General features: G+C 33.8%; 1 protein-coding gene and 1 pseudogene across 1 annotated transcript in view; one reads left to right on the top strand and one right to left on the bottom strand.

The window, feature by feature from the left end:
* Window positions 1–25,813, bottom strand: part of DENND1B (DENN domain containing 1B) — a 266,884-nt gene that overhangs the window by 181,623 nt on the left and 59,448 nt on the right. Inside the window, exon 3 of the mRNA XM_030818697.1 lies at window positions 20,514–20,557. Coding sequence (XP_030674557.1) covers window positions 20,514–20,557 — 44 coding nt within the window. The remainder of the gene's footprint in view (window positions 1–20,513; window positions 20,558–25,813) is intronic.
* LOC100603652 lies at window positions 673–2,550 on the top strand (annotated as a pseudogene).

The following is a 25,813-nucleotide window of genomic DNA, read 5'->3' as shown; positions in this document are numbered from 1 at the left end:
ATAAAATACTTAGGAATAACATTGACCAAGGAAATGAAAGATTTGCAAATGAAAAACTATAAAACACTGATGAAATAAATTTTAAGAGACACAAATAAATAAAAAGACATCCCATGTTCATGAATTGGAATACTTCAAGATCATTACAATAGCCATAATACACAAAGCAATCTACAGATTCAATGCAATCCCTATCAAAATCCCAATGGCATTTTTCATGGAAATAGAAAAAACCAACCTAAAATTCATATGGAACCACAAAGGACCCCAAATAGCTAAAACAATCTTGAGAAAGAAGAACAAAGGTGGAGGCATCATATTTCCTGATTTCAAAGTACATTACAAAGCCACAGTAATTAAAACAGTATGGTACTGGCAGAAAGACAGACATATAACCAATGGAACAAAATAGCTCAGAAATAAACCCATGCAAATATGTTCAACTAATTTTCAACAAGGGTACCAGGAATACACAATGAAGCAAGGATAGTCTCTTCAACAAACACTTGGGAAAACTGGATGTCTACATGCAAAAGAACGAAATTAGACCCTTATCTTACACTATACACAAAAATCTACTCAAAATGGACAAAAGACCTAAGCAGCTTTTTGGCAAAGGGTTTGCCACCAGAATACAGGTGTCATGAAAACTACCCTTAAATCAAACCAAAAATGGGAAAGAAAAAGACTCATATCAACATCATCATCACTGGACATGTAGATTCATTCAAGTCCATTACTACTTGCCATCCAGTCTATAAATGTGGTGGAATTGACCAAAGAACCATTAAAAAAATGTGAAGACAAGACTGCTGAGATGGGAAAGGGGTCCTTCAAGTATGCCTGGGTCTTGGATAAATTGAAAGCTGAGCTTGAGCATGGTATCACCACTGATATCTCCACATGGGAATCTGAGATCACCAAATACTACTATGTGACTATCATTGATGCCCCAGGACACAGAGAATTTATCAAAAACATGATTACAGAAACATTTATTGTATTAGTCCATTTTCACACTGCTGATAAAGACATACCTGAGACTGGGTAATTTATAAAGAAAAGGAGGTTTAATGGACTCACAGTCCCATATGGCTGGGGAGGTCTCATAATCATGTTAGAAGGTGAGGGAAGAACAAAGTCATGTCTTACATGGCAGCAGGCAAAGAGAGAAAGAGAATAAAGTGAAATGAGAACCTGTTATGAAACCATCAAATCTCGTGAGACTTACTCACTACCATGACCACAGTATGGGGGAGACTGCCCCCTGCAATTCAATTATCTCCCACCAGGTCCCTCCCACAACATGTGGGAATTATGGGAGGTACAATTCAAGATGAGATTTGGGTGGAGACACAGAGGCAAACCATGTCGATGTCAAATTGACTGTGCTATCCTTACTGTTGCTGCTGGTGCTGATGAATCTGAACTTGGTATCTCCAAGAATGAGCAGACTCATGAGCATATCCCTCTGGCTTTCACATTGATTGTAAAACAACCAACTGTTCATGTTAACAAAACAGATTCCACCGACTCACCCTACAGCCAGAAGAGATACGAGAAAATCATTAAGGAAATCAGCACCCATATTAAGAAAACTGGCTACAGACCTGCTACAGTAGCATTTGTGCCAATTTCTTTTTTTTTTTTAATCCATCCTTCATTAATTCAACAAAACTTAAGGAGTCTATTACCTACCAGGCACTATGCTTGACACTGAGGTGCAGCCGTGAACAAGAAACAGACCCTGCCATCAATGTTAGAATGTTGACAATATGCTGGAGTCAAGTGCTAACATACCTTGGCTCAAGAGATGGAAAGTCACCTGTAAAGATGGCAATACCAGTGAAACCATGCTGCTTAAAGCTCTGAATTGCATCCTACCATCAATTCATTCAGTTGACAAGCTCTTGTGTCTGCCCCTACCTAATGTCTACAAATTGGTGATATTGGCATTGTCCCTTTGGGGCTAGTGGAGACTGCTATTCTCAAACCCACCATGTGGTCTACTTTTGCACCAGTTAACACTACAACTGAAGTAGTGTCTGTTGAAATGCACCAAAAAGCTTTGAGTGAAGCTCTTCCTAAGGATAATGTGGGCTTCAATGTCAAGAATGTGTCTGTCAAAGATACTCGTCATGGCAATGTTGCTGGTGACAGCAAAAATGACTCATCAATGGAAGCAGCTGACTGCACTGCTCACGTGATTATCTTGAGCCATTCAGGCCAAATAGGTTCTGGTTATCCTCCTATACTAGACTGTCACACAGCTTATGTTGCTTGCAAGTTTGCTTGATTGAAGCAAGATTGATTGCCACTCTGGTAAGAAGCTGGAAGGTGGCCCTAAACTCTTGAAATCTAGTGAGCTGCCATCGTTCAGCTGGTTGCTGGAGTGTTGAGAGCTTCTCTGACCATCCCCCTCTTGGTCATTTTACCGTTCATAATATGAGACAGACAGTTGCTGTGGGTGTCTTCAAAGCAGTGGACAAGAGGGCTGCTAGAGTTGGGAAGGTCAGCAAGTCTGCCCAGAAAGTTCAGGAGGCTAAATGAATATTATCCCTAATACCTGCACCCTAGTTTTATTCAGTGGTTGAAGAACAGTCCCAGAAGTATTTGCCTGAATAGGCCATTTTAAGTTTAATAGCAAAAAACTGGTTAATGATACCAATGCATTATAAAACCTTCAGAAGGAAAGGAGAACATTTTATGGAACATTCTTGTTTTTTTGTGTGTGAGAGTTCTTAAGTTATTAGTCTTTAAAACAATCACTTCTTCATGGAAATAACCTGACCAAAAAAATCTGTCATGGAATTTTGAAACCCATTAAAATATATTTTAATGAAAAAAATAGACTTAAACATAAGACGTGAAAAGTGTAAAACTCTTAGAAGAAAACATGGAAAAACTTTCATGACATTGGTCTTGGCAATAATTTCTTGGCTACAACACCAATCATGGATATATGATATGGATGTTTATAAACATATGCACAGGCAACTAAGGCAAAAATAGACAAGTGGAATTACGTCAAACTAAAAAACTTCTGCACCGCAAAGAAAACATCCTGAAGAGTGAAAGGCAACCTATAACATCTAAGAAAATATTTGCAAACCATACATATGACAAAGGGTTACTATCCAAAGCATATAAGGAACTCCTATAACTTAACAGCAAAAAAAAAAAAAAGACCTGATCAAAAACTGATCAAAGGACTTCAACAGACATTTCTCCAAAGAAGTCATACGAATGGCTAAGAGTTATATGAAGACATGCTCAACATCACTAATTATGAAGGAAATGCAAATTACAGTTGGATATCATCTCACACCTGTGAGAATGCCCATTATCAACAACCAAATAAACAAAGATAAGTGTTGGAGAGAGTGTAGAAAATTGGCACCCTTGTATACTGTTGGTGGGAATATCAAATGCTACAGCAGCTATGGAAAACAGTTTCTCAAAAAATTAAAAATAGAACTACCACATGATCCAGCAATCCCACTCCTGGGTATTTATCCAAAATAACTGAAATCAGGATCTTAAAGGGATATTTGCTCTTCCATGTTCTCTGTAGCATTACTCGGAATAGCAAAGATGTGGAAATACCCTACATGTCCATCAACGAGATGAATGGATAGTGAAAATGTGTTATATACACACAATGGAAAATTACTCAGCCTTAAAAAAAGAAAGAAAATCCTGTCATTTGCCACAACATGAATGAATCTGGAGAACATTACACTAAGTGAAATAAGCCAGTCTCAAAAAGACAAATACTGCATGATTCCACTTAAATGAGACATCAAAAATAGCCAAACTCACAGAAGCAGAAAGTAGAATGCTGGTTGCCAGCCAGGGTCTGCGAGTAGAAAGAAATGGCAAGTTGCTGTTCACAGGTACAAAGTTCAGTTATATAACATGAATAAGTTCTAGGGGTCTGATATACAACACTGTGCTTATAGTTAACAATACTGTACCATAAACTTAACAATTTGTTTATAGAGTAGATATCATGTATCTGTGCCTCCACAATAAAAAAAAAAATCTCAGATCCATTCCCTTTCCCACTTTCTCTTTAACCTTTCTCTAGTTGAGGTTCTCAACAGTTCTACTAAACAATTACTGTAGCCTTCTAGCTAGTCTCTATGTCTCCAACAGGCTCCTTTTATCCAATTCAAAGCACCTAAATCTAAAGTTACCTCTTTAAAATATAGATGTGATGTGGAAGCCTCCTAAATATGTACCATTTTATGGTCATTTCCTATTAGTCAATGCCAAAGCAGTTAGCATAGTATACAAAGTTCTTCATAATCTGACCAAACTACCTTTGTAGCCTCAGTATCAAGTTCCATATATCCCACACTCCAACCACATTAAATTAGCAGTTATTTGAACAAGTTCTTGTGCTTAATTTAATATTTTGTTACTTCTTCCATTCCCTATGGCTCAAATTGGAGTTATCTGATGTTAATCTTCCTCCTTAATGTCCCATATCCTATAAATAATAACTCCACAGACAATCATGTAAAACTTCAGACTATTACAATTTGCAGTGCAAAACATATTAAATAATCCTAGCTGGTTATATCAAAAGGAGGAAGGGAAACATATGGTTTACCACTTAAAAACCAAAGTATTTATAAGGGTCATAGGGTATGATTATGACATTATATTTTTCAGTATGGATTTAAAGACATAGGTTGGGGCCTATAAAAGCAGCTGTTCTTGGAGATTCTTCTCTTTCCCTAAACTTTGCCTGGTAAGTTCATCCACAGAAGTAAATTCCATACCATCAATCTCTCCCTGAACTCCAGTCAGAGATTTCCTTCTACTTAGAAGACATTCCTATTCGAATGCCTGGCACATCCAAAATCAAAAACATCATCTTCTCTCAAAATATGATCCTCTTACCATATGCCTTATTTTTACATTTTCATGCTAATTTTTTCCTAATCTAATCTTTTGCAAACTTTAGAATCAGGGAACAACCTTTCCTTTATTAACACATCAATAACTAGTTAAAACCACATGAACTCTGTGTCTGCATTTTACAAAAATGACCACTAGATTGCATTGTTGTCTGGTCAAATAGGCTAAGGATATAGCTCTATGTTACCACTTAGTACTAATTCACCAAGATAAGCTGCAAGATTGTCACTTATCTAGAAAAATAAACATAAGTAAACATGTGACTGTGTGTTTAAATAATTGTTACAAGGTAACAAAATAATTCATACTTTAAATAAAACATTCACCCTCACAATTAGTTAAAATGCTTAAATTTAACAACCATGAAGTTAATTTTTGAAATTAGGTTCATTTAAAGGTGCCCAAATATTAAGCAAATATTGTATACTACTTAAAATATTTTTATGAAATATCATACCTAACATTACGTCTCTAAGATTTAAAATGTCTAAATATGTAAAGGTCTATCAAAATGCACATAATTTATCTGAATCAAAATGAAAATATATCTAATAAGTAATACCATTCATCTGGACTCTTTTAGCTCTCTGTTAATATACAAATGCATTCCTTTTCTCCAAAACATGGCAGCTGGGAATGAAAGATTTCAAATTATCATTTTCACATCATATTCCATCATCTTTTCATCAGTTTCTTCTAGCTTTTCTTTGAGCTCTGTTCTTTTACAAGAGGTCTCTTTTTAGATCAGTCCATATTTCCATAATCCACACTGCTGTTTCCTCCTCTTCTCCCCAGGGTAGAATAACCCCCACATCCAGAACTATGGCCTACAACTGTCATTAAGCCTTATAACAATAACAAGATAACAAAAGATCGGGTGGGGAAGAGGCTAGCTGGTAACATATGTTGATCAAGTTCAATATTTTCAGCTAATACACAATAGTTTTAAACTTAAAAATTTTAATAATGAAGTACCTTCATACCTACTTCTTCTCCTAAAGTGTATTTCAGGCTTACATTTTAAACATTAATAAGCAACCTGGCAATACTTCCTTTAAATCGTTTATCTATTAATAATGTGAAAGGGGGAAGGAAAAATAGAAATCACACCAAAGGGAAAGGTGAGATGGCAATTCAGGGATGATTATTCATTTTATAACATACTCAACTTGGCCTTATTTTTAAAAAAAAAAATTAGAAAAATTCCCCTAAAAGTCATTTTAAAGCAATATACAGTTACAATAAACAAAATTATTTCAAAGTAACATATTTTCTGAGTTAATAATGACTTTATGCCAATTTTGCTTTTCTACCAAGTAACATTTTAAATGCTACTCTTGTTTCCATTATTGTTTCACTTCACAGTTAACTAACTTTAACTTCTTTTCAAACTAAAGATAAATTTGAAATGCAAAACTTTGAACTAGCAGAGAGATTTTCATGTCATGTTATATTTATGATTTTTCTCCCGACTTTGGGAGAATTGCTTCTAATTCATCAGCCTATGTTAGGTAACCTTGAAAAAATAATTTCTCCACTCTATTTCTCTCAAAGATTCAGAACTCTTTATAGAACTAAATTCTAGTTTCACTTTTGACAAATGTTTACAGCTTAATAAAGAGTAAGCTTTTAGGAAACCACATTTATTTCTTTCAATCAGAATCGTTTATCATTATTTAATTTCTATAGATGCAGCATAACATCAGACCTTCCAGGTCTGGCTTGAATCATTTATATAGTTAGAATATAAATTTCACTGCCATAAAAATAGATATAAAAACCTCACCTCTAAGATCTCATTAAAGTAAAAATCTGTTCACTCTTCAACAGAAAAATAAGGTCATTTGTACAGGGGTTTTCAAATACAATTTTATTATCTAAAATACATGCAAAAATATTCTTTTCAATGGGAGTCTGCTAGATGAAATATTCCAGCAAATACTTCAACTATAAAGCAAAGTTCATAAAATATCACTATGTTTTTCCAAATTAGTTTCCCTGTTTGCATTAAAATTTTAAAATTTTAGCAGTAGAGAATATAAAATAAGCATGCAGGTAAAATAAGAATGTGATTATGTTTTGCCTTGAGCTTCCTAAACTGCGCCTGCTAAAGAAATAAAAATCTAGTCTACATAAAGATAGATACAAAGATATGTTTATGATGATGATTTTAGATTTACTTTTATACATTTTTCCACGTTTGCCCCTTATAATGTTTCATTCTGATTCATCTTTTTTTAGTCATAAGAATATACCAATAGTATATTGGTATAGTGGTTATATCTACAAAGAAGCCAATAGAAAATAATTGCTATTTTAGCATTACTGAAATACATGACTAATAAAATTTTTGGAATATGAAACCAAGTAAACAGCCATAATGTAATGATAATTATCTTACATTTACCCATCATCTCTACAAAATTTATATAATTTTATTTAATTAAACATTAAGAAATCAATTTGTTTTAGAAATACGAGTTTATATATAATATTCACAGGGTTAGAAAAATGAGTTTATATATAACATTCATAGGGAATTTACTATCACATATCAAAAATTGGTTCAAGACATTTCATTCTTTACATTTGGAAAAACAATAGGTGATACAGAATGCAATGAAATTATTTTGTCTGATGTAATTGACTGGTAGTTAAAAATGACAGAATCAAGCCCAAACAACCAAAAAATATCCAATTTTTAGAAATCCACAATCATTTAAATATTTATTTTCAAAGTATTAGAATTTAATAAACTATTTCTGAATAATTTAGTTCTTCTTTATGATGATGCAAGAAGCAAAATCATAGAATACTCAATGTGTCTCAATTTCAAATAATGAAAAACTAATCATCCCTCCCAAATGCCTTTTAAATCAATACAAATTTTTTTAATTATGAATGTATAAAAAAAAGTTTACTAATAAAACAGGCATTGTTCCTAAACCATGCAGACCTTAACTCCTACCTGCATCCTTTTTTTATTCAATAATGACCCATCCTTTTTATATTCAATAAGGACCCATTAGTTATTATTAAATATAAAAACAAAACTGTATATAGTGCTGAGTATACTGGATTTAATGTCAGCTAAGTAGCTGGCTGCCTGCCATTCATTCCTATGAAGATGCAGCTGAAGGGTAAAATTTACAATTCTCTGCTATTTTTGTATAATACATAATTTTTATTACTATTCATTCTTACAGTTATACTTTAAACTGTTTCCAGATAATTTCTACCAAGATTCGATTAATTAATGGAATTTTTATTATTGTTATAATTTAAAATAATCATGTAACATATACACTTTTCTAAAAGTATTTCTTAATGCATTTTCATTATTTATCATGGAAGCACATACTAGGTTGTCAGTATATACTGAAATTTAATTTCACCTCCTACAGAAATGAGGGGCAGAGGAGAGTACAAACAAGTCAGGTACTATCGTGAACAGTCAAGGACCTATGCTACCTAACCCCTCTGCTAAGTTACATGATTTCATTCAGACTTTGTTGAATTCCTACGATATGTGTCATAACACCAGTTTCAAATCTTTCCAAATTTAAGGTGAAACACCACTCTTAAATCCATCCTTCTTAAATTACCTTGCCTATTTTTTTCTAAGAAGATTAAGATGTTATCATGAGTTTATTCAACTTCCTCTGACTTGTCACTCATTCAACTAGCCGTTCAAAAACACTTACTCATATCTTATGTTCCAGCCACTCTACTAGATGCGGAGATTGAAAAATGAGAAAGTTCTGCCCCTTTTCCTGCAAGAAACATACATACAGCCTAGGAGAGATAGAGACATGCCAAAAAAAAAAAAAATGAAAATATAGTTTAGAATTAGAGGTACATATAAGAAACTAAGGAAGTACAGACAGGTTGCCTTGGAGGTTCAGGAAAGCCTTCAAAGTAGGATTAATTTTCAAACTGAGTTTCAATAAATAGAACTAGACCACACAAAAGAAGAAACAGAATGGAAAAGTAAAAACAGAAATTCCACAAAAAAAAAAAAAGGAAAAGAAACAAAACCTAAGAAGACAGGGATAGTGTGTGAAGGAAGTCTGACCATGCCCTCTCATTTGCTGAGTATCTACCACAGTGCTTCAGACAGACCTCAACTCCTACAATGAATCCTGTGAACTATCATGTCACTGATAGCAGGGGATATTTTTTGATGGCAAAACCCATACAACTGACAGGGTTAGGATTCAAACTCACATCTATATTACCAAAAATTTATGTAAATCTTCAATTAAATAAAAGAAATAACATTCCAACGTCTCTATCACTCTACTACAACTTCAAATCATGAATTAATTTCATCATTCTGTCTTTCTGCTACAATAGGGTATCACACTCAATTATCTGAACTATATGGCAGTGTCCTCCACTCTCACCCTAAGAAGAGGACCAACTAAAGGACAAAACTCAGTGATCAAAAAATAAGGCTTAAAGATCACCTTCTATGTACTCCTCCTAAACATCAGCATTTCCTCATGAATCTCAGTCTTGTACTCCAGTTAGAAGAAGAGTCAGAACACAAATTGCATAGTCAAGACCCATCGGTGTGCTACATTCAGGAGACCCATCTCACATGCAAAGATACACATAGGCTCAAAATAAAGGGATGGAGGAAAATTTACCAAGCAAATGGAAACCAAAAAAAAAAAAGCAGGGATTGCAGTCCTAGTCTGACAAAATAGACTTTAAACCAACAAAGACCAAAAAAGACAAAGAAGGGCATTACATAATGGTAAAGGGAACAATTCCACAAGAAGAGTTAACCATTCTAAATATATATGCACCCAATATAGGAGCACCCAGATTCATAAAACAAGTTCTTAGAGACCTACAAAGAAACTTAGACTCCCACACAATAATAGTGGGAGACTTTAACATCCCACTGTCAGTATCAGATCAACGAGACAGAAAATTAACAAGGATATTCAGGATGTGAATTCAGCTCTGGATCAAGTGGACCTGGTAGACGTCTACAGAACTTTCTACCCCAAATCAACAGAATATATATTCTTCTCAGTGCCACAATGCACTTATTCTAAAATCGACCACATAATTGGAAGTAAAACACTCCTCAGCAAATGCAAAAGAACAGAAATCAAAACAGTCTCTCAGACAAGAGTGCAATCAAATTAGAACTCAAGATTAAGACATTCACTCAAAACCCCACAATTACATGGAAATTGAACAACCTGCTCCTGAATGACTCCTGGATACATAATGAAATTAGACAGAAATCAAGAAGTTCTTTGAAACCAATGAGAACAAAGAGACAACACACCAGAATCTCTGGTACACAGCTAAAGCAGTGTTAAGAGGGAAATTTATAGCACTAAATGGCCACATGAGAAAGCTAGAAAGATCTCAAATTGATGCCCTAACATCACAATTAAAAGAGCTAGAGAAGCAAGATCAAACTAATCCAAAAGCTAGCAGAAGACAAGAAATAACTAAGATCATAGAAGAATTGAAGGAGATAGAGACATGAAAAACTCACCAAAAAAAAAAATGAATGAAACCAGAGGCTGTTTTTTTTCTAAATTAACAAAACAGACCATTAGCTAGACTAATAAAGAAGGGAGAAGAATCAAATAGACACAATAAAAAATGATAATGGAGATATCACCACTGATCCCACAGAAATACAAACTACCATCAGAGAATAATATAAACACTCTATGCAAATAAACAAGAAAATCTAGAAGAAATGGATAAATTCCTGGACACATACACCCTCCCAGGACTAAACCAGGAAGAAGTCGAATTCCTGAATAGACCAATAACAAGTTCTGAAATTGAGGCAGTAATTAATAGCCTACCAACCAAAAAAAGCCCAGGACCAGATGGATTCACAGCTGAATTCAGCTGAATTCTACCAGATATACAAAGAGGAGCTGGTACCATTCCTTCTGAAACTATTCCAAATAACTGAAAAGGAGGGACACCTCCCTAACTCATTTAATGAAGCCAGCATAATCCTGATACCAAAATCAGGAAGAGACACACAAAAAAGGGAAAACTTCAGGCCAATATCTCCGATGAACACCAATGCGAAAAATTCTCAAAACATACTGGCAAATCGAATCCAGCAGCATATCATAAAACTTATCCACCACGATCAAGTCAGCTTCATCCCTGGGATGCGAGGCTGGTTCAACATATGCAAATCAATAAACATAATCCGTCACATAAACGGAGCCAAAAACAAAAACCACATGATTATTTCAATAGATGCAGAAAAGGCCTTTGATAAAGTTCGACATCTCTTCAGGTTAAAAACTCTCAATAAAATAGATACTGATGAAACACATTCCAAAATAATAAGAGTTATTTATGACAAACCCACAGCCAATATCACTGAATGGGCAAAAGCTGGAAACATTCCCTTTGAAAACTGGTATAAGACAAGGATGCCCTCTCTCACTACTCCTATTCAACATAGTATTGGATGTTCTGGCCAGGGCAATCAGGCAAGAGAAAGAAATAAAGGGCACTCAAATAGGAAGAGAGGAAGTCAAACTACTGTGTCTGTTTGCAGACAACATGATTTTATATTTAGAAAACCCCATCATCTCAGCCTAAAAACTCCTTAAACTGATAAGCAACTTCAGCAAAGTCTCAGGATACAAAATTAATGTTCAAAAATCACAAAGTATTCCTTTACAAACTACCATCAGAGAATAATATAAATACCTCTATGCAAATAAACTAGAAATAGCCAAGCAGAGAACCAAATAAATCATGAATGAACTCCCATTCACAATCGCTACAAAGAGAATAAAATACTTAGGAATACAGCTAACAAGGGACGTGAAGGACCTCTTCAAGGAGAACTACAAACCACTGCTCAAGGAAATAAGAGAGGACACAAACAAATGGAAAAGCATTCCATCCTCATGAATAGGAAGAATCAATATCATGCAGATGGCCATATTGTCCAAAGTAATTTATAGATTCAATGTTATTTCCATCAAACTACCATTGAATTCTTCATAGAATTAGAAAAAAACTATTTTAAATTTCATATGGAATCAAAGGAGACTCCATAGAGCCAAGTAAAAAGTAAAATCCTAAGTAAAAAGAACAAAGTTGGAGGCATCATGCTACCTGACTTCAGACTATACTACAAGGCTACAGTAACCAAAACAGCATGGTACTGGTACCAAAACAAACATATAGACCAATGGAACAGAACAGAGACCTCAGAAATAATGCCACACATCTACAACCATCTGATCTTTGGCAAACCTGACAAAAACAAGCAATGGGGAAAGGATCTCCTATTCAGGAGCTAGGAAAACTGGCTAGCCATATGCAGAAAACTGAAACTGGACCCCTGCCTTACACCTTATACAAAAATTAACACAAGATGGATTAAAGATTTAAATGTAAAACCCAAAACCATAAAAACTCTAGAAGAAAACCTAGGCAATATTATTCAGGACACAGACATGGGCAAAGACTTAATGACAAAAACAACTTCAACAAAAGCCAAAATTGATAAATGAGATGTAATTAAACTAACAGCAAAAGAAACTATCATCAGAATGAACAGGCAACCTACAGAATGGGAGAAAATTTTTGCAATCCACCTATCTGGCAAAGGTCTAATATCCAGAATTTACAAGGAACTTAAACAAATTTACAAGAAAAAAACAACCCCATCAAAAAGTAGGCAAAGGATATCAACAGACACTACTCAAAAGAAGACATTTATGCAGCCAACAAACATATGAGGAGAAGCTTAACATCACTTCTTCTGATCACTGATCACCACAGAAATGCAAATCAAAACCACAATGAGATATCATCTCACGACAGTCAGAATGGTAATTATTAAAAGGTCAGGAAACAATAGATGCTGGCGAGGCTGTGGAGAAATAGGAATGCTTTGTTGGTGGGAATGTAAATTAGTTCAACCATTGTAGAAGACAGTGTGGTGATTCCTCAAGGATCTAGAACCAGAAATAACCATTTGACCCAGCAATCCCATTACTAAGCATATACCCAAAGGAATATAAACCATTCTACTATAAAGACACATGTACACATTCGTTTGCTGCAGCACAATTTACAATAGCCAAGACATGGAACCAACCCAAATGCCCATCAATGATAGACTGGATAAAGAAAATGTGGTACATATACACCATGGAATACTATACTGCCATACAAAGGAATGAGATAATGTCCTTTGCAGGGACATGGATGAAGCTGGAAGCCATCTTCCTCAGCAAACTAACACAGGAACAGAAAACCAAACACCATATTTTCTCACTTATAAGTGGGAGTTGAACAATGAGAATACATGGATACAGAAAGGAGGACAACACACACCAGGGCCCATTCGGGGGCCAGGGGTGAGGGGAAGGAAATTAGCGGACAGGTGAATAGATGCAGCAAACCACCCTGGCACATGTATGCCTATGTAACAAACCTACAGGTTCTGTACTTGTAGCCCGCCCCCCCCCCCTTTTTTTTTAAGAAAGCAGATAGAAGAAGAAAGAAGAAAGAAGAAGAAAAGCCAGAACAGCTCACATCTGATTCCTAGTCCAATCTTCCTTCTCCTAACAGACTTCTGGAAGGCAAGAACCACATCGTCTTCTTTACAGCTTTATTGTGCCAGACAAGCATCTTTCAAAGTACTCTACGAGTAATTTTAAATTCTTAAGACAACTAAAGCTACATGCTAATTGCCTAGGCTACGTTCATTTGCTTAATATTTGGTAAAATTTTTCATCTCTAATTTAAGAGTAACAATCAAAAATATAACTTAAAATGCCTTAAAAAATAGCATTACTTTTATAATTCTTTCAATTTTCCTACATACCTATTTAATCTGTTTATTATACACAGTATAACTAAAAACACCAAAAATATTGATGCCTGTGAGACTGTATGTCTATATTTCATTAAGGCCTTTGCTCTTGTTGTGTTAGTATGAAATGTTTCCCTATCTCTGTAGTGTATCAATAAAGTAGATTATAAAGCCTCATAAATTAAAGACACTGTTCTAACTTCTAGAGAGAAATGTACATAAATAGAATATTCCCAAAACATCTATAAAATAAGGAAGTTGAACTTCTAATATTTCAAATGAGCTAGACTTTCAAAATAATTCTTACAGGATTCAAATTCACATTATTAAGGTAAATCTTTAGAAAACTCAAGTTTTATAACTTTGGCTTAATAAAAATAGCCATGTCTTCTCTGATTTAATAATGTTAAGGACAGAACAAGTACACATTTTATTCTACTTGGGTATGTTTTTCCCAAATGTATACAAGTTATTGAACTAATAAGCAACTATGACATAACATGTAAATTTCTATTTAACCAAACAATCACTATTCTGGAAAACTTTATGTCAGCAGTGATTATATTATGTAGTACATCTACTTGAATATAATTTCCAAAATCTTTAGGTAACCAAAATGTGGAATTGATATTAAATTGACTTAATCAATGGATAATTCCTCAGAACACTAAAACATTAATTACTAAGCACAATTTGTCTATATACTTTTTCTTCTTATTTTTGTATGCCATCAAAAGGCAATTTGAGTTATGTTAACAAATGTGGTCATTTTTCCTATTTTACTAAAACGTAAAAGAGATGTGGGCAGCTCTGGCAGTCTGTTAAAATGCTTGTGTATGACAGAAAGTTCTCAATCATCTGCCCCTCAAGTGTTGTTGTTGTTGTTGTTTTCCTGTAAGACATTAGTTACTTAGATTTAAAGTTATAATTATAATACTATGAGTGTTTAAGACTACACTAGAGGCAACAGTGTCAAAGAAACAACGCAGTATATACTTTTGTTTTTTAAAGAAAAAGAATTATTTTGCCCTAAATCAGCAATTCACTTCAGCTTTGCTTTTTTGTTTTGTTTTGTTTTTGTTTTTATTTTTGAGATAGGGTCTCACTCTGTCGCCCAGGCTGGAGTGCAGTAGCAGCATCTCAGCTCACTGCAACCTCCGCCTCCCTGGTTCAAGTAATTCTCCTGCCTCAGTCTCCCAAGTAGTTCAGATTACAGGCCTGCACCACCAGGCCCGGCTAATTGTTTTGTTTTTAGTAGAGACAGGGTTTCACCAGTTGGCCAGGTTGGTCTCAAACTCCTGACTTCAAGTGATCTGCCTGCCTCGGCCTCCAAAGTGCTGGGATTATAGGCGTGTGCCACAGCACTCGGCCCACTTCAGCTTTGCTTTTACAGAAAAAAAAAAAAGAAAAAAGAAAGAAAGAAAGAATAAAAAAAACAACACCTTTATACTCCTTTTCCTTATTGGGACTTATTAAGGACCCTGGAGAGCTGTTGTTCATGTATAACTATTGAAATGTATTATATTAGAAATTAAACTTGATACATTTTTTAAGAGGTATGGATCCATATAACAGCAATCATGAATCTGTTGGATGTTAACACAAATACCATAAATGATGTATTACTTTTCATCATCATCATTTTGACTTTGCAGACCTCTGAGATGTCTTGAAGTGTTTGCTCTTGAACATGAGCACACAAGGGAATAAAATGTGATTTTTGTCTTGTTTGATAATATCTGATTCTAAAAAGAAACTACAAAAATTGTTAAAATAAACTTCAGTCAATTTTGATGGGTTTGCTTTCCTGGCTTACTGATTAATTTTTTTGCCTACAATAAGAAAGTTATTCCTACCTCTGGCAATTCTCAAATTTGAATATTCACACTTCTTTATTTTCTTAGGTTGCAAACATTCTCCATTCTTTTCAAATCTCTGATGGCTCCTCTCTTCACTCACATAGAAAATTGTTCAACATATCTTGAAATGATAAAAATCAAACTCATCCTCTCTTCTTTAGTTTTCTCCATCTCTCCCCAGTCCCTCAAAAATAAACCTTCTGGCCAGACTCATGCCTGTAATCCCAGGACTCTGGGAGACCAAGGTGGAAAAAATTACTTGAGCCCAGGAGTTCAAGACCAGCCTGGGCAATAGGGTGAGACTCCATCTCTACAAAAAATAAAAAACATTAGCCAGAAGTGGTGGTGCGTGCCTGTAGTCCTAGCCACTTTGGTGGCTGGGGTGGGAGGATTGCTTGAGGTTGAGGTGGGAGGATCGCTTTAGTCTGGAAGCCAGTCATGAGGGCACTACTGTACTCCAGCTTGGGCAACAGGTTAAGATACTGCCTCAATCAATCAATAAAAAATAAAATTTTTTTTCATGCAATCTCTTTTCCCTTACACTTATACTCTTTTCCATTCCTAATGTAACTATTTCAGATCCTTCTTACTTTTCACTGAACTACTAAAATAACTACCAAACTAATTTCCTCGCCTCTAGTTTCTACCAAAACCAATCCATACTGAAATCTCTCCCACTTGAAGGACCAACTCTTTAGCAAGGCAAACTGTGCCAAAACCCAGCTCATTTACTTTTATAGCTTTATCTCCCAATACTCTCCTGTACAAAACCCTCCACTGTATCAAAAATATATATATATATACATAATCAAAGCTCCTGAAATGCCATGTCAATTGTCCCATTGGTTCCTCAATTGCCAAAAGAAGGAAAACATACTGCGAGAAGCATATAGTAAACCAGTGCCTACGGGGACTAACAACTCCATGTTATGATAAATGGATTGATATTATTTCTTTGGACTAAATTACATATTGCTTTTAAATTCTAAAGATACCAAGAGAAAAATTATTACAATAATCTTTTTTAAGGGAGCAAAAATAAGTGAGGAAAGTTTGAGACAACATTCCAAGCAGAAAAAAAAACAATAAAGCTAAAAATTTAAGAATAAATGCTTTTGAGTCAGACAAACATGTCTTCAAATCTTAGCTCCGCCTCTTACAAGCACTGTGACCTCAGCTAAGTTTCTTACTTAAGACTCAGTTCAGGTATAATACTATCTCCTATTAGCCCTGGGAGGATTTAAAAATAAAATGAAGTATGCACATAAAGCACCTAGTATAGTGCCCAGTGCATGGTAAGAGTGAAACAAAGAGCTTTTTAAGATTATAATTACTGAGGTAGCCTCAGATCCAGAGAAAAGGCTAGTTAAGGAGAAGGCAGTTGGTAGAGAAAAGCAGTAAAAGGGAAAAGCGTTAAGAAATATACACAGAGTACTTGGGTCTTCTGTAGAATTCAATGAATTCCCTAAAAAGTATACAGCAAAACAATTATTCAAGGCCCTTGACTAGATTCTCATGTAAAGCTTGATTTCTTTAGACGTAAAATGAAATAGATACACAAAATGGAATCTAAAGTTCCTTTCAGCTCTAACCTTCAAGAAGGCTATAAGAATTGTTGTAAACTAAAATCCCAAGAGTTCATTACCATTACCATTACATGGTTAAGCGCTTCTGTATTTCACTAAGTATATGAGGGCTTATTGATGTTCCAGTGATCTCACAATTTCAGAAAGAGAACAACAATTAAGCCCCAAATAAAAAAATTCCAAGCTGGACCTGACAAGTACATTATCACTCTCATGTGAACCCAAAGTTAGTAGTCTTCAGAACCCCTAAAAATGCTCAGGGGCAGTTTATAAAGTAAAAGGTAGAATTTTTAAAAAAAAAAAAAAAAAGGCCTGAACAGGAATAGGAGGTTTGTAATTGGTTGAACAGACAAGACAGAATTGAGAAGACTAAAAAAAAAATATATATATATATATATATATATATATATATATGAATGGTAAAATGAGTGAGCAAGGCTCTAATCTAACTACAAGCTACTTGAGAACAAACTCAAACTTCTTATTCCCAAGTCATGTCTTCACTGTAGGGAGTTCTTTTACATACTTAAGATATTTATAAATCTAAAAAGCTAAAATCAAATTATAATTCTATACCCTCTTTTTATGTGAAACCATGGTCAAACGTTGTACTAGATGTAAGGTTGTACTAGATGTAATTAATATTTATCATGCCCATTTATCAGACTTTTTGAGTGTAATTTCTAAGTCTTTCAGATTGACTTTCACATCTAGAAAAGTATTCTTTCATGTTTATTCAAAATCACGTCTGTAGGCTTATTTCTGAATGAACTGCTTTAAATACATACTTTTATCAGCTTTCATGTTTGCAAATTGTGAGAACTGCATCTGTGGACTTAAATTATAGTAAGTTTGTGTATTTTGAATTTAACAGTGACAAGACTGTCTTATCCCATTTATTTGAAGACATAAGAAAGGAACCTGCTCATCAGGCATCCAGCAGAAAGTACTTATTTCTATCAAAACATAAATTTGTATAATATAAAACCTGGAATAATGTGTGAAGCTAGTAGGACAAAACATAGGATAAACACTTCAGGATGTTGCGTTGGGCAAAGATTTCATAAAGAAAACCTTAAAAGCACAAGCAACAGAAGCAAAAATAGACAAATGAGATTATATCAAACTAAAAAGCTTCAGCACAGCAAAAGAAACAACCAGCAGACTGAAGAGACAACCAACAGAATGGGAGAATGTATATGTAAACTAATCATCTGACAAATTATTAAGATCCAGAATATACAAGGAACTCAAACAACGGCAAAAACACAAATAATACAATTTTAAAATGGGCAAATGAGCTGAATAGACATCTCTCAACAAAAGACATAAAAATGGCCAATAGGCACATCAAACAATCTCAACATCACTAATCATCAGGGAAATGCAAATCAAAACCACAAAGAGTTATCATCTCACGCCAGTTACAACAGTTATTATCAAAGAGACAAAAACTAACAAATGCTGGCAAGGAGGCAGAGAAAGGGGAACTCCACACACTGTTGGTGGGAATGTAAATTAGTATAGCAATTATATAAAAAATAGTATGGAGGTTCCTCAAAAAACTAAAAACAGAACTATCATATGATCCAGCAATCCCACTACTGGGTATATATCCAAAAGAAAGAAAATCAGTATGCCAAAGAGATACATGTTTATTGCAGCACAAGAGCCAAGATATGGAATCAACGTAAGTGTCCATAAACAAATGAATGGATTAAAAAATATGGTATACATACAAAATGGAATACTATTCAGCTATAAAAAAGAACAAAATCCTGTCATTCATGGCAACACAGATGGGCTTGGAGGACATTGTATTAAGTGAAATAAGTCAGGCACGGAAAGACAGATGTCTCATGTTCTCACTCATATTGGAAGCTTAAAAAATTGCTCTCATAGAAGTAGAGTAGAATAGTGGTTACTAGAGGCTGAGAAGGGCAGGCAGGGGCTTGGGGCTGATAGCCAGAGGTTAGTTAATGGATCCAAAATCACAGCTAGATAGATAGGAGGAATGGTGTTCTAGTGTTCTACAACACTGTAGGGTGATTATAATTAACAAGAATTTATCATATATTTTCAAATAACTAGAACAGCAGATTTTGAATATTCCCAGTGAAAGAAATGATAAATGTTTGAGGTGATGGATATGCTGATTACCCTGATTTGATCATTACATATTGTACACATGTATCAAAATATCACAGTGTACCCATATATATGTATAATTATATGTCCTTTTTTTTTTTTTTTTTTAGACGGAGTCTCGCTCTTGTTGCCCAGGCTGGAGTGCAGCGGCGCGATCTCGGCTCACTGCAACCTCCGCTTCCCAGGTTCAAGTGATTCTCCGGCCTCAGCCTCCCAAGTAGCTGAGATTACAGGCGCATGCCACCACACAGGGCTATGTTTTGTAATTTTAGTAGAGACGAGGTTTCACCATGTTGGTCAGGCTGGTCTCAAACTCCTGACCTCATGATCTGCACACCTCAGCCTCCCAAAGTGCTAGGATTACAGGCGTGAGCCACTGCGCCCAGCCATATCAATTTTTTAAAAAGCAAAAAAAATTGGCAAAAATATCCTTAAATCTGTATTGTTTACCATATATTATATACAAAGCAACATCAAAATGATAAATCTATAACATAAGGTTTAAATGATTTTTCTATTTACATATATCATGTAAAACTCCTGCATCATTTTGGTCATACTAAATATTTGAGGAACTATAGAAGACTATAATATAAAATGCAAATGGAATAAATTCATCCAGTAGTCTTGCATGCCATATTTTTTAAAGAAAGTAAGCTATAGGTAAGAACTATTTTAAAATAAAAAAGTGATAATTCAACTTCTATATGTAAATGACTCAGATATTACTGTGACAAGAAGAGAACTGATCACTTATTTATGGCAGTAATGCTTACGTCTAAGTACACAGAAATAATAAGAGTATATTTAACAAAGATTTCCCATTGTCAACTTTTTATTGTTTTTAATATTTTCAAATATATATTCTATAGATAAATTAAACAAGTATAAAATATGTTGAAAGTTTAAACATCTAGTCCCTATGAATTTCAATATAAGGACTTCTTCATTACCCATCTACTTGGTAACTTTAAAAGATTCTTCCATACATTCCGCACATATGCATTTTTTCTCACAGTTGATCAAGAGAAAATAATTTTAGCAATCCATGTTCACTAGTAGTTATACTAGCAACAGCAGCAGTAATAGTAGCAACTATCATAATACTTCAACTTTAAATTTTTTAAAAAATTATGTGGTACCAACCTGGTCTCCAAAGTCCTCTGGGAATTTCCACAATACCACAGGATCTGTAAATAATTGACACGTATAATTAAACAGCAGCAAAAGAACACATTTAAAGAAACAGTCTTGGTTAAGCACTCTTAAAATTGTCAAAGCTACTTTAATTACAACATTCAAATTTTTCTTTAAACATTGATAGTTGATGACATTCACTTCTTTTCCTTTCTATAATTTAAATATTTTGATTTTTTAAGAAATTTAATGACCTTCAAAATAGAAATAAATGATATTAATAACTTGGTCAGGTTATTAAAAATCATTACTGTATTTCTTTTAGCAACTCACTTTTTATTTACATACCTTAGATTTTACGATTTTAAACTCTGAATTTTCTATTTTAACTACACTTTTAAAATACTGGTATTACTTTGAAAAGAAAAATATAAATGTATCAAGTATGTAATAAAATATATTATAGCCCTCAGAGACTAGACCAAAATACACCGTAAATATCCATTTAAAATTCCAATTAAGATTTACAAAAACTGTAATATTTGCCTTATATCAGTTTTTAAATCTCATATTTGCAGTAATAGATAAGTTGCTAAGTAGATATAAAGCAGTTCATTTAAAATACAATTGATATTTGCAGGGCATTTCACAGAAATTTTTCTAACATGTTTTATCTAGTAATTAATATATATAAATCAATATTGTTTTATAAATATTCACACTGCTTTTTCATTTTCTTTGTTTCTCACAGTATTTCTCTTCTACTTAGCACACTAAAATGCTAAGATCTTAGTTTAGTAAGCACTAATAAATATTTTAGCCATATACTTATTGTTTAATTCTGTCAAAAATAAACTTCTGAATACTTCAAATGTGTTTTAAAGGGATAGTGTATAATGGATTATTTCTTCTGGGCAAACAAAAACAACTTGAAAGCCCAAGATAAGACTTATATGAGTAACAAGTACCACCCATATGACAGGGTTTGAACTCCATGCCAAGTAAAAGGACTTATGGATCAAAGATAACATTTCATGTACCAATCAGTGAAAACTTCTAGCTTGATTCCATTATTTCCAATATTTCATGCCATTTTCTTAAAAACATAACCTACGGATATATATATATTTCAAAACTTTTAATTCTAAAACTCAATAAATGTCTAGCAATATTTTTAGCATGAGCTGGCTCCTCTTGTGTTTATACTTAAGTTCCACAGAATTTTTTTCAGGTATTTTAAATTAAAAAGAAAAAAGTAAGCTTTCGACAATTAAACTTTTTATTTATTAAGGACTAAAAAGTTTCCATATAAATAATAAAAATCAATAATTTAAAACATCTTATATAAGAATAATACATTACAAATTTATGAAGGTAATATTAAATGATTATATCCTCATGTAAAACAAAATGTATACATTTCTAAAATGAATGTGGAATGCATTACACATCACCTAAAAACACTCAAACGTAAATGTCTTGTGGATAATTATATTCCCAATTTAAAAAATAGACATATATTTATATGGCAGTTTTACCAAAATGGTAGCTGCTAAAATTTGAATCTCATAAAACAAAGGCATATGACAGAATTTTCATAAAATATTAAATGAAAGTAATACAGTTACTAATGGCTACATAAACAAATCCTCATGCAGAAATACAGAACAGTTCTTTCCCGTGAATAATGAAATTACAAGGTTTCAATGTGAATATTTAAAATATCCCTTTTAAGTAACCTCAACTTTGTAATTACTATTTGAGAAGATGTTTGTGACAACTTTCTTGCAATTATGTCTTAAATAAGGATATTTATGTTATTGAATAGCTTATAATTTGCCCTTGCTGTTTGTAGCATTTACCTAAATATGTTTTGCTGCCTGACTTTTCCTCACTACCATTTTTTTCTGTATACTCTGTTTTTTCGGAGAGAGAACAAATAAGTACATGAAAACTGCATCTATTGGTTTAAGCACAAAGCAGAAAATATCCCAGCTCTTTTCATTAAATGAATTTTACCCTTCAGCACGCAAAAAATTATTATAATCATGTGCATCCATATTTTGAAATGGATTAACTTAGTTACTGCCTATGTGATTAGATTTAGACCACATCTGACACATCTTTGTAGCAACTTTTCAGAAGTACTGCAAAGGAAGAAACAAAAGGGCTCTGAAAAAAATAATCCGATTCAACAACTTTATGCACAAAGACTGAATTTTCTGTTCCCTGAGGATTACTTTCCAGATACTCAATCTGATCTGGCAATGTTAGGTCAATTTTATGCTGATTTTATGGGTGAAAGGATGAGAACTGCTGGTGGGAATCATCGTTGCCAGTTATGACTGATATACACTGTGTTTCTCTTTTTTCCAATGTCTACCAATAAATCAAAGGAGACTCCATATCTTAATTAAAGAAAAAAACTTTACTGCCAACATTCTAGAAACCAAATAAATATAAAAGGAAGAATACTTAATTTTGAAATAAATATATTTAATCTCTTAGTTTAATGAGAGATAATGTTACAGCATAGTAAGAAAAAAATACAAATTTTTATTAAATCAGTAACTTTAGAAGATGAATATTTAAAGTATGATTTGCGTATCATCAACATAAGGATTCCAAATTCACTATTCAGCCTTTTTTAAAATGTAAAGTAAGATAAAGTCAGTAATATTTTCTTTCCCAATCAAATATTTCACATTTCCTGGCCCTTAACTGAAAACAAAATTAAATTAACTTAGAACACCAGTGTGATTCTACTATACTACAAAAAGAGTATGCAGTAAAAGATCTCCAATTTGCACAAAAGGATAATATTTACTTAATTCTGTGGAATTCAAAGATGATTAAATATACAGTATCTTCAAATTTATGCATTTGTAAAATCTCAGTTCAGAGACTACATACTTTTGGAAAAGTATAATATATAATATTCGTATTTTTCTTGATTATGGGTTTCAGCGCCTGATATACCCACACTGTAGAAGAATATGTATGAAGAAATTGAGGTCAAAACAATGAGGAGTGTGATTTACTCATGTAGCTAGGTAATGTCCGAGGTTACAGCTTTCTTTATTGAGATGTGAGGAGCACATGTTTTAAATAATTTCCATAATTCACACATTTTTGTGGCCCATTTAACTTAAGTTCAATTTATTTCATTCAAAAATCTATGCAGTGCTAAAGAAAGAGGAAAAGTCCCTGCGTTACAATGCCCTACAACATTCACAGAGAGAAACGTCAAAGGGCAATTTCGTTTTTGTACAAAATATTCTTTTAAGTGAGGGATCCAGTAGGAACATTTGAACTCAACTTGAAAATTCATTGGCTTAAAAATGTAAAAAAAAAAAAAATGTTCCTAATGAAGCAATGATGTTTTCTGAATATAAATGAGCAAAAATCATTAAAGAAAATGTGTGATTTTATGGTAATGTATGATTTTTATTCTTTCACCTGTGGACATATAATGGTGAACTAAACAAAACAGGGTCTACCACTTACAGAAAAGAGGAGCATCTAAACATATAATGTAATAAAACAATGCATTTTTATGATACTAGAAGAAGGAGTACTGCAGGAGCACATAATAAGGAAATCTAATTTAGAGAGTCACTAGAGGACTTCAAAAGGAAAGGACATAAATTTACACAAGTTAGACAAGCAAAGGATAATCTGGGCCATAAAGTGGGCAGGGGAGAACATTCTAGAGTGAAGAACCAACATGCATGACATCTTGAAGGTTAAAAGAAAGCAGAATACCTTTTAGAAACTGAAAAATCATCTAACATATCTAGAATGTAGACTAAGAGGGAGAAAATGTCTAGAGATAAAGCTGGATTGGCAAGGGAAGCCACTGAAGCAGACAGTAGTATAAATCAAGTGAGAAAGAACAACCAGAAAGGGAGAATGCAGCTAGAGTGTGTGTTGTTATGAAAGTCAAGAGAAGAGGGTATATCTAAAAGAAATCCTCAAATAAATGCTGCAACACATTGAGAGATGATGAATGAAGAATGGCAACTATATTAAAAGACATAACACCACAGTAAGATGAGCCTCAGTGAAAGGGTAGGAAGGAGGTGGCCGATTTAAGATTATGGAATGAGTGAGTATGAGGAAAGAGAGGCAGTATGTACAGAGGCAATTTACTTAAGAAAGGATACACAAAGTAGAGGAAAGTAAAGGTAGACAGAAAGATTAAGCTAGAGATATTTGTTTTTTTCTTTTCACTGGTACAGACTTGAACATGTTTAAAAGGCTATGGGAATTAATGAGCTAGCAGAGAGCCAGCAAAGAAGGAATACAAGATCCCTGAGAAGACAGAATAGTTGGAATTCAGACCAAGACAGTGAGAGGAGCCTAAGACAGAAGCTGAAGTATGTTTTCCATTTTATAGGAAAAAGAGAAGAGGAAAGACATAAAGCCAAGTAAATTTGTAGTGCAAAAATACGAGTTTTGTGAAAAAAACTGCTAATATTTTTCTATGTAGTAGGTAGTTCTCTAAAGCTAAGCTTTCTGCTAAAACACAAAAAAAAAGCTGTTGGAGCTTTAAGGAGGAGGTATGAAATGACCGTTTCAGGCAGAGTTCTCAATATAGGTAGATATCCAACATGGCATTTAATGGCAGCAAAGTGGGATTTCTCTCAATTGGTGGATTCTGCCGGGGTGAGGTTTCTGTTAGTCAGGTGGATGGGAAGATAATCTAAAAGAGTGGCTGCAGACCTGAATTACGTACTAAAGCTAATAAAAAGGAGGTCATATCTTCTGAAAAGTCCATTAATATTATATGTTATACCAAATCATACAAATGTATTTTAAAACAGCATAGTTTCAGTTAAAGGTCTACAACATATAACTGAAGACCGTAGGATTCAGAAATAAGATGACATAAATAAATGGAAGTATATGGAGAATTATGAAATCACATAGGTGAAGTCTGGGTCTTCTACTTATGAATAACACAATGCTTTCTGTGTATGATCAGAAGTAGGTTTTGAAAAATAGCAAATCAATTTCCTTGTCTCTTTCTCCCTCAGACTCTCTAGGTTGATCTTAAAAGAGTCTCATCTATTTATCCAACTGTACTATATAAATACCTTTTTTGACATGTGCTATTTTTGAAAAAGTTTGATAAGCATGTAATTTAATAATTATGGTTAAAATTGTATTTTATTACATCTGCCAAAATAATTTTCAAACTCATTAATTATTGTAATTTTTTTTGAGACAGGGTCTCACTCTGTCACCCAGGGTAGAGTACAGTGGCATGAGCATGGCTCACTGCAGCCTCACTCTCTTGGCCTCAA

Source organism: Nomascus leucogenys, chromosome 9 (genome assembly GCF_006542625.1).
Source record: "Nomascus leucogenys isolate Asia chromosome 9, Asia_NLE_v1, whole genome shotgun sequence".
NCBI lineage: Eukaryota > Metazoa > Chordata > Mammalia > Primates > Hylobatidae > Nomascus > Nomascus leucogenys.
The sequence above is the reverse complement of the archived record's forward strand: the minus strand, read 5'-3'. Positions and strand labels throughout refer to the sequence as shown.